This window comes from Apium graveolens, chromosome 10 (assembly GCF_009905375.1).
Source record: "Apium graveolens cultivar Ventura chromosome 10, ASM990537v1, whole genome shotgun sequence".
Taxonomy (NCBI): domain Eukaryota; kingdom Viridiplantae; phylum Streptophyta; class Magnoliopsida; order Apiales; family Apiaceae; genus Apium; species Apium graveolens.
The window spans coordinates 236,734,357-236,747,946 of NC_133656.1; the positions used below are offsets into that span (position 1 = coordinate 236,734,357).

The window sequence follows — 13,590 nt, forward strand, 5'->3', positions numbered from 1 at the left end:
ATATGCAACTAGTTGAATAAAGTTTTTTTGGTTGATTCGAGTTTACATGTAGTTACAGAAACTCATCAAAGGTTGCATGCAGTTGATTCCGGTTGCCAAAAAACCGTATTTTTGCAATTTTTTTTTGAAAAATAGTATTTTTGCAAACTAAAAAATATTTTTACAAATTTTTTTAAAAAATAACAATATTTTGTAAAAATATTTTTAGCCTCGGGTATTTTTCAAAAAATCCCAACAAAATTTAAGGTACAAAAAATTGTTACAAAATAAACAAACACACGTCGGTTCTAAGTCCATCACAGGTGACCCGGCCGTTACAATACTTCCAAAACAAGCAACTCTCAGTTTCCAATTTTCCCATAAATCCCCATATGTCCTCAATCGTCATTTCACCTCCACTTGTTTCCCCTTCCCCATGACCATTGTCTTCTGCTCAACACTATTTTAACATTTCTTTTGATCCAACTATAAATCATTTTAAAAACCCGCGACTATCTGTCTCTCTAACTTGCACCTTGTGCGTAATACGCACCCCTCCTCGTGTCACATACAAAACACACTGTAGTCAATACGTGTCGATACATTATTATAGGTGCGCACTCACGGGCCTGCGTACATTAGCCTCCCACGCTTAATGTTAGATTTCCCACCTTTCTTCACACCCACTCTACTGCTTCTATATATAAAAGTATTCATTTTTTATAATCCTCTCTCTCCCTCCATCTCTCTCCCATCTCTCTCCTCTCTCTCTCTCTCCCACATCTCTCTCTGCTTTCGTTAGTTCAGTTCACCAATCTCGAGGCACCTCTCTCTCTCCTCTTATCCATCTTCATCACATTCAACACACTCCGTTCGCCAACAATTAGAATTAGAATTTTAAATTGAAGCCTGCTGTATTTGTACGGTTTGATCAAGTTAATTCGTATAATCTTTATTACAATTGAAGCTCAAACTACGTCAATTGTCGTTTAATTTACTAATTTCATTAGTTTAAATCGAATTAGAATTATGAATTAATTACATACTACTTTGTTTGTTGAAGTTTGCGGAGGAAACGAAGCTCAATTTTAATATATACATATAGCAGCTGTGTGTGTATATAAAATTAATTAGTTGTGAAGTGTGATCACGAAGAAGAGATTGAAAAATGCCGCACAGAACGACGTACTTTTTCCCCAGGCAATTTCCTGACCGCAGATTCGATTCGTCGACGACGTCGAAATCAGCGTCGTCAACGATGGATCACGAGAAGAAATATACACTTGATGAAGTTGAAATAAAAGGCGGAGAAGTGAAAAATAATGTCACGGGAGATAGAGATAGTAACGTTCGTGGCAAGCAATTGACTGCTTTTGTGAATTGGTTAGCTGATAAGAAAAAAGATAATAGAAAGGCTTCGGCTCACGTGAGGTTCTCGTTGGATTCTCATGATCGGTATGATGATGAGGAGCATCAGCTCTTGCTGATGCCGGATGCGGCGGAGATAACGGCTGAGATTGAGGTGGTTGAGGCCGGGAAAGACCAGGGTTTCATTCGGCAGGTTGGTAAAAATTATCATTCCCATATATACCTAGATAGTGATAGAGAACTATTCATGTAAACGAGTCAATACTCGAGTAAAATATTTGAATTCAGCCTAGCTCGAGTAATTCAAATTCTTTTTGGAGCGGAGCTTGAGCATTACACTCGGCCCGCAAACCTTTACTATTTTGATTTTTGAATATTATAATTTTTTAAAGCAAGTTGAAATCGAGCCGAGCCGATTATTTTCAATTTTTGTCGCGGTCAAATCTATTCGAATTTTTTAGCCGAGGTTGAAGGCTGGAGCTCGACTCGATTAAAGTCCATAATAACCGTGTGGCTAAGCAAACCTAAGGTTTAAAATTAACATTTATTGTATGTTTAGGCTTTAGCCTAGAAAATGATTCCGCCATCTTGAGTATCGAATTCAAAATGACAACTAACTTAAACTTAATGAGAGAAAAGTGAAAAGAAAAAAGAAGTCCGCAAATTTGGATGCAAATTATTGATAAATTTTATGACCATAAGTGGTATTAATTTGTATCCCGAATGTTGATCATTGATCTGAATCACCGGTTCTCGCCGTTCTTATTTTAGTTACTCGTATGAGGATATATGCTGTTGCATTTGTATAATGAATTGTCATTTCATCCCACTTGTGCATATATCATAATATTCTGAATTGGATATGAAGATATTTAATTTTTTTATGTTTTCCAACATTTCATGTCTGTTTTGTGGGTCATAAGGTCATGGCAAATTCAATACTATTATTGTAAACATCACAAAAAACAAACTAGCCCTTGCTTCCTACCAAGAGGTTGGAGGGTGTGAAACCTGTGTGGGGAGGGGTGTAACTTGTAGGGATTTAAATTTCTGTATTTTATAAAAATATATGTTAGTAGTAACAGTGTTTTTGATTATTTATATTTTATTTTTGGATTTAGGAATCATTGACTAGACTGTCGAGTAATGCAAGTAGTTATGCTGGTCACTTGGGGATGGAGGATGTTGTTAGCTATAAAGGTCCGCGGGGTTTTGACAGACAGGTTCCATTACATAGGCTGTCAAGTGGGAGTAATTTTGCCGGGGAGGTGGGTAAAGAAAGGGGTTTCGAGAGGCAGGTGCCGTTGCAGAGGTTGTCAAGCGGAAGTAGCTATGCCGGTAGTTTATTTTCAGGGACCACATTGGATGGGAACTTATCAAGCTGTATTTGCAAGGATACAACTACAACTACTGTGAGAGAAGAACAAGAAGAGAGCGGAGGAAGTTTGGCACAAAGGGTGCGGGAGGGGTATTACTTGCAGCTGAATTTTGCTAAACGAATTGCTGAGCAAGGAACAATGTTCAGTGAGCCTACACTTCCGCAGCAAACTGGAAATATATGTGCTGATGCTGAAACCGTCTCATACCGTCTTTGGGTACAGCCTCTCTTTGGATCACTGTATTGCGATTTTTTTTTTTTTTAAATTGGAGTTGGTTTCAATTTAGATTTTAACTAAATCTTTTTATGGATTTATATTTGTTTCCCAACTTCCGAAGAATGAAATCAAGCTTCCGAACAAAGAATCGTTGTTTAAATTCAGCTTGTAAAATAGCATGATATTGGATAGCTTTTATCTGTGAAATTGACTACGTGAACTAAAAAGGGAGGGGGAAAGATTGAGGGGAATTGCTCATGCATGAGTAGAAATAATCAAAAAGATAAAGAGAAGTCATGAAAAATTTAGATCATTATTTAGACATGTCCCAGGTTTATTTATTTCATAGTTACACAACCTAGTCCTTTGCACAATGTAATGGTCAACAGTTGAACTTGTGATGATATACTTCGATTTTCTGATACTTTTTATTTGAAAAAATGAACTAAACGCATATGACCAATGTTAAACTGTGTCTACCCAGGCACTTGAACGGTTTCCTAGGAGGTTAGACCTGTCTGCATTTAACAGCCAACTGGGAGGCCATATGAAATCGCCATTATATATCCGAATTGTTTCAGTTGGAAAGCACCTGGTAACATTAGGTTTTAAAAACTAAAATTGTACATGTCCATAAAATTAGAGATATAAAGTATAAATTCTGACCATCTGAGAATAATTATGATTGATGATCATGGTTGGTCATATAATGTCATAATTGATCGTATAATATTTCTTGTTGTAAACTTCCCTGTTTTGTTGGTTTTTATATATTCAGAGTTCTGTACATTTCAAATTATGGATGAACTTCTAAATCCAACTCGTGGAATCCCGGATGAGCTGAGTTATATCTGATGCTTGACAACCTTAACCTTTTTTGAATTACAATTTCTAAACTAGACCTTTTGGCACATGGTATTGGAATTTGTGGTTCATGTTAAAGCTTCCATTTTGTTGTGATTGTTTTTCTCTTCCATTAAATTTGTTAGTCAAGCATGCATGATAATGTTTCTAGTTCTGCTTTTGTGTTTAGCTTATATATCCAGGTAGAATGGTTATATGGATGAATTTGACCACATCTGATTTCTCAGGTCAGCGGCTGTTTGTCATACACTGATAGGATATCAGATGGATTCTATAACATTCTTGGAATGAATCCATATGTATGGGTGCTGTGCAACGAATCGGAAGAAGGTAGAAGAATACCTTCATTGGTGGAACTTAAATCAATTGAGCCTGATGATACCTCAATGGAGGTGGTTCTTGTTGATCGCTATGGTGATTCAAGGCTTAGGGAGTTAGAAGAGAAAGCACAAGAATTATATTTTGCTTCTGAAAATACTTCGGGTCTTGTGGAGAAACTTGGAAAGCTTGTTGCTGTCTATATGGGGTAAATTCTGATAGCCTTGTTAGACTATTTACGAGCCTGCTGACTGATTAGTGCTTATTACTAGATGTCTATTCTTTTTTAATATCAAATTTAATTTTCTAGGGGATCTTTTCCAGCAGAGCAAGGTGACCTTCATGTGCACTGGAATATGCTAAGCAAGCAAATTAGGGAGTTGCGGAAGTGCATTATAGTTCCTGTAGGAAGTCTGTCCATGGGTCTTTGTCGACATCGAGCTATTCTCTTTAAGGTAAGGTTGCATTCTATCTGCTGCTATATTTAAGTGTTATTGTCTTAAATGATCAAGTACTTGTATTACCTAAGAGACTAATTGCCGATGTTCTTTTACTAATTCTGATTCCACAACTATCAATATTTTAACTTGTTTAGATGTCATCATAATCTTGCTACATTCAATCAAAAAATATTGCTTGTTATTTGCAAGTAAAATTTATAGTGTGAAACTTAAGTTCATAAATATTTTAACAGAGTACCTGATCAAAAGTGTAACCAGTATTTACATAAGTTTTCTTATCATACTATGTTTTACTTTTCTCTATTACACTTAACTGTTTCAGTTCAAGAATTAAATAACGATTCATTTAGGCTATGATGCCAAGTAGTTGCTTGCATGGTCTTGAAGCTAATGATATGGCTAGCCTTTTAGGCTAAAGTAGTTGCTCAAATGGTCTTTTAGAAAGTGACCGGGGCAGTTTGTTTTTTTATATTTAGATTAAATGGTTTAAAATCAACAATGAGGGTCTCACTGGGCTCAAACTAATTTTCAGCATTCCTCATGCACAATAGGCCACATAATGATTTTATTATCTAATCAAAGCTTAGATATCTATTTTGATGGATATATAGTGGGATGCATAACTTAGGCTTTCGCCAGATAAGTCACAATATGAGTATTTTAGTTTGTTAATCTCTCTATCACTTCAGACTTTTTGCGGATATGCAATGATATAATTTAGCCAAGCAATGATATAATTTAGCCAAGTATTTGTGTAAGAAAAATATAGTAACGAACATGAATAGGAATGTGGAGTTGTCCACCTGTGTTATGTTACAAGAATTTTTCTCCACCCTCTTTTGCTTCTTTTACTGGTTCTCAATTGCGAAAGCTATTGAGATACTTCTTTCCTGGAAGTTCTAAACAATCTTTTGATGTGTGCTTATAACTGTATATTAAGGTCTCTTTAAAGCTTGAATATAAGAGACACTTTAGAGATACTAATCAGGTACGACTGGTTCTTCTACAGAAATTGGCAGACTCCATAGGTCTTCCGTGCCGGATAGCTCGAGGGTGCAAGTATTGTGTTGCAGATCATCGCTCTTCATGTCTAGTTAAAATTGACGATGACAAGAAACTACCAAGGTTACATACATCTCTGATCTTTCCACTTCATTTACTTCCTCTGTGTTTCTTTTGCTGTTCTTCAATGTTTTATTCACCAAATGTTTTGTTGCCTATCTATTTTGTGAATGCAGATAAGTCCATGCCGATTTTCTTGCTCATATCTATTGTGTTTTCCTTGTTAATCTATAACAATAAAATTATGATGATAAATATAATTTGTTACCCGTACTTCAGTCTTATGACATTTTGTCAGTACAGTCTTTCAATATTTATGGAAGTACACCTCCCTTAAAAGCATCATCTAGACTTTTAGGAACTTTTGTTGACATTTTTCTAGTTTAAAACATACTGAGAATCTTTTATGTAAATGCTTTATGTTCTTATATTGTCCTTGATATATATATGACTATAACAATTTGGGGGAGCGCACAGATAATAGAAAGCTGCAGCTTCTCAGATGCTTAAACTTCTGAGAAGGCCATATGAAATTTTATCCAAACATTGATGATGTACTGGGGACACATTATTTTTTCAGTTTATCAAATTATCAATTATTAAATTCTTGAACAAATTTCGATGTTGACATGATTTTCTTCTTTTCTCGAACAGCTAAACTATCTTACCTGGCACAAGTCTTTCACTACGTCAAATGTTTGTTGGATCGCTTTATGGGCGTCCAAGAACAGTTGTGTACCATCTTGACCAGTACTTCCAGTTTTCGAACTATTATCTCCTCAAGTCCCTTTTACTTCCGTTTACATAATGTAATGTTGATTTATGATGTATATACAGAAGTTATGCATAATATATCTTAGTTTTGTTTTAATTAAAAACACGTCCTTCAGGTTTTCCTATAACAAAATTTCTAAATAAACAATATGTACATTTACCTTTTTCCTAAACCTTGAAGTATCGTAAATATATCCAAACGACAGGTAAAAGTAAATGGAGGGAGTAGTTATCTAGAAATGATGGACAAAAGTACTCTAGACTCTAGAGTATTTATTTAGTCAGACATGGTAAGGAATACATTATATCCTGTCTAGTTTGTGAAGTTAAATTTAAATTTTGTTTGATTGCTAAAAAACATTTTGGTGTGCCCTGCTTCCTTCAAATTTTATTTATTCATTTTTTATATGGTTGTCCTGATACGCGTGCACACTCTTTTTTACAGGGAGTATGTAGTTGATCTAGTTGGAGATCCCGGAAATATCCATGGTCCAGATTCCTCGATCAATGGAGGTGTACTTTCTCCTGCTCCTTCACCATTTCAGATGCCTCGTTTAAGAGAATATCAACAAGGGCTGGGAGATGATGTGTCCTTCTGTCAAATTTTGAAGTCAAAAAATGCATTTGCTCCTCCTAGGAATCAGGTTCATCTAGGTATATTTTTTGAGTTTCTATTATTAATTTTTTCTGATTTCCATCGATATTATGCTTGATAAACTCAAAATCTTCATGAATGATTGATACAAAATATATAGATTCCTACATAGATAACTTCATTTGAGAAATAGCTGGTCAATGAATGTTGCCGACACCAGTCAAGCCTATAATGAAAGCTATTGGCAAATATTACCACCTTTAACTTGTTATATATGTGACATATTCTCATCTGATCATGTATACACTTGAAAGCATCAAGAGCATGGTTGATTTACCATCAAATACATATGAATATGTACATGCAATCTTCATATGACATTGGCAGGCATGTATCTAAGTTATGGAAAATATTGCAAGATATCATGAAAACCAAATGAAGTATGAAATCTAAACATACCATTTTGAGCTACTAACCGGAATCACGTTACTTCTATCTTGTAGTCGAAGTACCGAATTTTGTCGTAGAAGCTATTCATAGTTTTCCTCATCGTTTGTTCTCCTATAAACGACTCTCATATGGTCCATTAATGACACCATCAACCAACATAAATTTAACCCTTTTCACCAGCTGTAATTACACGAAGGATGTGTAAATCCATGGAAAGGGTGAGTAGACAAGCATCGACGTCAACCTCCCTGTTTTTGTTCAGTCAGTATTATTTCTATTTTTCTTTTTTTTCCCTCTGATAATGATAAACATATATTGAAGAATTACGACTTCAGAATTCTCATAAAGAAATATCCTTGCTGAAACTTGTTGAAGATAATTTCGTAGTTGACAAGATATTATTTCAATTTTTTTTCAATTTATCAATACTATTATCTAGTGAGTAGTAGTAAATAAGACGAGATTATCAATATTTGCAATATTAAATATGGAACAAGTGTGCAGAATTTTTATGTGTTCTCCATCTTCTTTTACTCTTTTCATCCATAAAAACCTATATAAGTATAGTTTATATGTTCCTAAAAAACTTCAAATTTCATAATAAAATATGAGAACACCTCACTAATTGAAATAAACTTAATCAGGGCATATTCCTCAGGGGTTCACAGTATTTATAGTGTCTTTTTAGTTTACCTAGACTATAGCTTTGGTATAAATTTACGTGGTTTTCATGAAATCATGGGACATAGTTGTGAATTGATCTTTAATTTTTAGGAAGCAACATAGAAGGGCGTCCAACAGAGGGCTCTGGCTTCCATGCAAATAGGAAAGAAGTTAGTTACAGTCCCAAAATTCAAGACTCTGGAGGAAAAGAATCGCTTCAAATTATAGGTGCTGTTTCTGGAGTGATTGCAGTGGATCAATTTTCCGGAGCTGGCGTAGACCAGGAAGTTGTTGGGGCAGCTTACAGTAAAGATATTGTTGTATCTGAAAGCACAATTTTAAGCATACAGCAACCTAGGCTCAACACATCGGGACAGTCAGGTGTATTGGAGGCTGAAGGTGGACACGGAAGACAAGGGAGATTTTCTGCAAGATACTTGACTCTTGAGCCTTCTCTTGCCATGGATTGGCTTGAGATCTCGTGGGATGAGTTGCATATCAAGGAACGCATTGGAGCAGGTTGGTCAACTTTTTATACTAGCTCTCTGTTATTGGTGTAATCTTGGAAAGTAATATATGTGTTTCTCCCCTTGCAGGTTCTTTTGGGACAGTTCATCGTGCTGAGTGGCATGGATCGGTTAGTATTTCTTCAGGGCTATCTTACCATTTGACTGACAATATTGCTAGGATATATCTGTTGATAACTAGATGTGTTTTTGCATGTTAGCCTTTACCAGTACATGTTTACCATTTGCAGCTCAAGAATTTCTTTTTTCTGATGTTAATTGTGAGTCTGTGACCCATTTTCTCCTATCTAATTACTTGAGGGTGTGCAAGAAATCCGGTGACCTAAAAAGGCAGAAGAGTTTAAAAGCTTTCTGTTGTAAAGTGCCGAACTTGTTGAACATTTATATGTAATATTGATTTTATATGGTGGAACTTGGCATCGAGTGGGTTGCAAACTACCAGAACTAGTTATATGTTGCCTTGTCTTGATTTAACCCTGTGGATAGTTATGACATGTTAAATTATTTTTGGTGTTATAATTTCATGGGGTAGAAAGTAGACTATGGTGCAACTTATATGTTGATGTTGGCATTTCTCTTAATAGTACAAGTGCAGCAGTATCGAATGCAAATTACATTTAATATTCTAATTGTAGATAGAATGATGATATTACTACAGTTACATAATGACTGTTCTCCCAAGAACAGATGGGACCCGTGGCTTTAATAAATCTGTCTAAGCCATTCTCTCAGTATGAAAATAGTCGGATGAGATTCTTCAGTTGTGATTTTAATGGTATCCGTCAACCCGCCCCTTTGCATATTTAGCGCATCCGTGGTTACCAAGCCCCACATATTGTTATGCGAAGCGGATTCTTATAAATACTTGTTACCATAAAAAACAAACTGGCTCATGTATTATGCATTTATTCACGTATTCATCCGCCAGAACTGTGTAATCCATTTTCGATGATGAACAAAGATAGGATTATAGTGTTCGTTTAGTTCTCTGTCATTATACTAATCAGCAAGTCTGTAATGTTCTTGCAGGATGTCGCGGTCAAAGTTTTAAGCGTTCAGGACTTTAGTGATGACCAGCTGAAGGAGTTTCTGAGGGAGGTATGCCTGTTCATATGTTATCCTTTTTACTATTAACTTCTGCTTATTTAATTTATGTGTTATTACTATTATTTGTGTTAATCATTCCTCACTTAATACTGTCAGTCCCCAGTTCAGCACTCCTCGACCTCCCCCCTCCACTTCAATGGGGACACTCATCAGATAGTTGATATAGGTTAACAACTTGATACAGTTTGTTCATCCTTTTTTTAATGCAAATGAGGTGTCTTAATTTGTTCACCCTCCTGATGATTTACCACCAAACATTATATTTTAGGCAATCTTAAAGAAGTTTTTGGAAAAATAAAAAAGAATCAGACTAGCAATTTGCCTTTCTAAATACGGATATATTTCTGCATATGTGATGTCGACATATATACGACTTTCGGTGTTACAATGTACTGCACAGATTTGGATTGATTGTTTATCTGTTAAAAATTTGAATTAGTTTTGTTTTATGTATAGTACACAGGTCTTTAACATGTTATATATCATGATATAACCTAAAAGTGTGATGACTTCTGTTAAATAAAGGTTGCAATAATGAAGCGTGTCCGTCATCCAAATGTGGTTCTTTTCATGGGCGCTGTTACAAAGCGTCCTCATTTGTCAATTGTGACGGAATATCTACCTAGGTGAGTTGTATGTCAATTGCATGCTTAGCCGGCTTTTTTTTTCTGTACAATCTAACATTGTATTCATCTGTATTTGCAAAACAGAGGTAGTCTGTATCGCATCATACACCGTCCATCAGCTGGGGAAACTTTGGATCCAAGGCGACGATTACGAATGGCTCTGGATGTGGTTCGCCCCAAACACATCTTTATTCTTATTTTATTTTGTTATTAAGTGTCTCTACAATAACACATTTTGATGTATATTTTAAACAGGCAAAGGGTATCAATTATCTTCATTGCCTTAATCCGCCTATAGTACACTGGGATCTGAAATCTCCGAATCTGCTGGTTGACAAAAATTGGACTGTGAAGGTATCACTATTACTGGAAGTTATGTGTAATTTATTGCGAGATAGTTATTACAAAGAAGGAAATAACCTCATGATATTGAAACTTTTTTAGGTGTGTGATTTTGGGTTGTCAAGATTCAAAGCCAACACTTTCATATCATCAAAATCAGTTGCTGGAACGGTAATCCCTTGTTTCCAACACAGTTTACATGAAGCTCTAAGAAAATGACTTCTTGCTACTCTCCGGATGCTATAACTATTACTTGGAAATTTAAAGCATATAACATACTTAATTCCGGAGAGAAAGTTTTGTACAAATATCATGATTCATATTGCAGGAATATTAATGATGTATCCTTGCTTTTGTTTGTAGCAATGTTAAGCTATGAATGGATACTATAAATACTATCTCTATCTTGGTCTTAATAAAGCAAGCTTGTTATCTCGTCTTTCCTGTTAACGTTATTCACAAAATCTGAATCAAAGAAAAAAAAAGTTTTTTGAGAAGAAATACTCATTTGATATTTGATGTACAATAGGTTTTTTATAGACTTAATCTCTGCCTATACATCCATCTTTGGCTTCTTTGATTCTTCTTTCTTATTTCAGATACAATAGTTTTTAACTGCAGTACCCAGTTCTATCTACATTAGAAAGTCAGATGCTTTTACAATACCTTGCAGGGTCAACATTTTCTTTGCAGTCAATCAATCAGCATGTAACTCTCTTGCTTTCTCGTTTCAGCCAGAGTGGATGGCCCCTGAGTTCCTTCGTGGAGAACCCTCGAATGAGAAGTCCGATGTTTATAGTTATGGAGTAATTCTATGGGAGCTTGTGACATTGCAGCAGCCTTGGAGTGGACTTGGCCCCGCGCAGGTTAGTTCTGAAGACTTCTAACAAGTCCATATTTTTCTCTATAACGCTGCAGCTTCTTTCATGCCTTCTCTTGTTCTCAAATCTTAACCAGTTACGCGTGTTACTTTTATTTGTTGATTGGCGTGGCTTTGTTAATTCAGGTGGTTGGGGCTGTAGCTTTCCAAAATAGAAGGCTTGCTATTCCACAGAATACTTCTCCAATTTTGACCTCACTCATGGAATCTTGTTGGTCCGAGTAAGAAACTCTCTCTATATCATATGATTTTTTATTGCACTTGCATGAAAGAAGAGGATATAGAAGAGTTTACACATATACTGTAGTATTTACTGTGTGTCACTTTTATTTTATTCCATGTATCCCTTCGGATTTCGCAGACCAGAATTTTATATGTAGTATTAGATAAGATCATCATTACATGTCAACACTTCAATACATAATAGGTTACGCCAAAGATGATTTGATACTTTGTTCAATATATGTGCTGCTAAGATTCTTTTTTTATGGGAATTAAACTTGTGCCAGTATACATTCTCCCAACTGATGTGGAGATATCAATAGAATCACTATATTTTTCTTTACTCATAACGAACTTAGGTTGCTGTCAGATGCCTTCTTACTCAAGGTGTCTGAGCTTCTTGGTCTGACATTTCTGTTGGTATCTAGAGTCATCATCCCAGATATGTACATTATCATTATCGTTTTTTCTCATATACATCAACACTAACAGAAATTATTGTGAGGCGTATGAGCTCTCTTCTGCGTGCTTCCTTTCCAGACATCGCATCTATTAATTAGTAACCATTAAAAAAATTGTGAAATCTTTTGTATGAACTTTTAATTTAATCAGTTGACATTTCTTCTTCTTCTAAAAGTTGAAATATCATTTTTTTTAAAGTACTGTCCTTTTAGTGTGCATGTTGATTGTTGAGCTTCTATCTTTAAGTCCTCATGATATATAGTTCCTGCTTGTCAATCATAATATGACTTGGTTTTTGTTTTGGACATGCTAGTTCCTCTAGGTTTTTGTTTTGTGTAAGCTCTTTGTTTTTTTAAAAAATTATTTTGAAGGTAGATACTTGGTTTAAAAAAAGAGGTTATTGAACTCATGTTATATACTAGAGTAAAAAAATGTATCGCAAGTCCTTATCTTTTCTCTATAGTCATTTTAATCATATATATAGATATATTCATTTGGACTTTGAATCGAAACTAAGCAATTCTCAGGTTTCTGCCATAAATCATTCATGTATCTGACTAAAACGAAATGTTTCTTCTTTGACAGTGAACCAGCTCATCGACCATCTTTTAAAAGCATTGTTGATACGTTAAAGAAGTTACTGAAGTCTCCGCCTCAACTCATACAGATGGGAGGATCCTGAAGAAGAAGTTACTGAAGTCTCCGCCTCAACTGATACAGATGGGAGGATCCTGAAGACGGTCATTCTCTCGAGTTCTCTCTGGCTACATAGTTCTGATCCCAATTACTGAAAACAGTGCTGGTATCTGACTTTCATATTCAATCAACTTAAGTAACTGCCTGAAGACATTTTACTATCTAACAAATTGAATAAGGCTTAAGCTATGAAATTATCAAGTTAATATAAGCCCGTTTATTCACAAGTGTACCCCTGTAAACTCTGAAATACTTCAATGAACCTCAACTTTATTATGTAATGGTAACATGGGGATTATTCAACAGGCTTCTATATTCTCAGCCAACTCTCCAGCTATTTGTTTCTTTTTTTGCCTGCTTGTATGTAACACCCCCTTCTTTAACTAGAAGGGAGATATTACTTAAAATCCAAAACCTGCAAACAGAGCACTAATATATTCCTAAACAATAATTAAACAGACTGAAATCTCTAAAATAATATTAAATCTCCAAACAGTCTAAACCAATAATATAAATGTGAAATCTGCAAATAAATAATTAAGTCTAATTAAAGATAAAATTCTGAAATCCTAATCAACGAATTGGGGTAGCTCTCCATC

The 13,590-nt window shown here is 35.2% G+C and overlaps 1 protein-coding gene across 1 annotated transcript; it reads left to right on the forward strand.

Moving 5' to 3' along the window:
- The first annotated feature begins 1,042 nt into the window (after positions 1-1,042).
- LOC141692321 (serine/threonine-protein kinase CTR1) lies at positions 1,043-13,306 on the forward strand. The gene is made up of 16 exons (XM_074497098.1): positions 1,043-1,540; positions 2,469-2,942; positions 4,034-4,332; positions 4,435-4,579; positions 5,595-5,710; positions 6,867-7,075; positions 8,241-8,648; positions 8,726-8,766; positions 9,686-9,754; positions 10,289-10,389; positions 10,474-10,558; positions 10,645-10,743; positions 10,834-10,902; positions 11,466-11,597; positions 11,738-11,832; positions 12,881-13,306. The coding sequence occupies exons 1-16, from the start codon at positions 1,148-1,150 to the stop codon at positions 12,975-12,977; spliced, it is 2,832 nt and encodes a 943-aa protein (XP_074353199.1). The 5' UTR covers positions 1,043-1,147; the 3' UTR covers positions 12,978-13,306.
- The last annotated feature ends 284 nt before the right edge of the window (positions 13,307-13,590 follow it).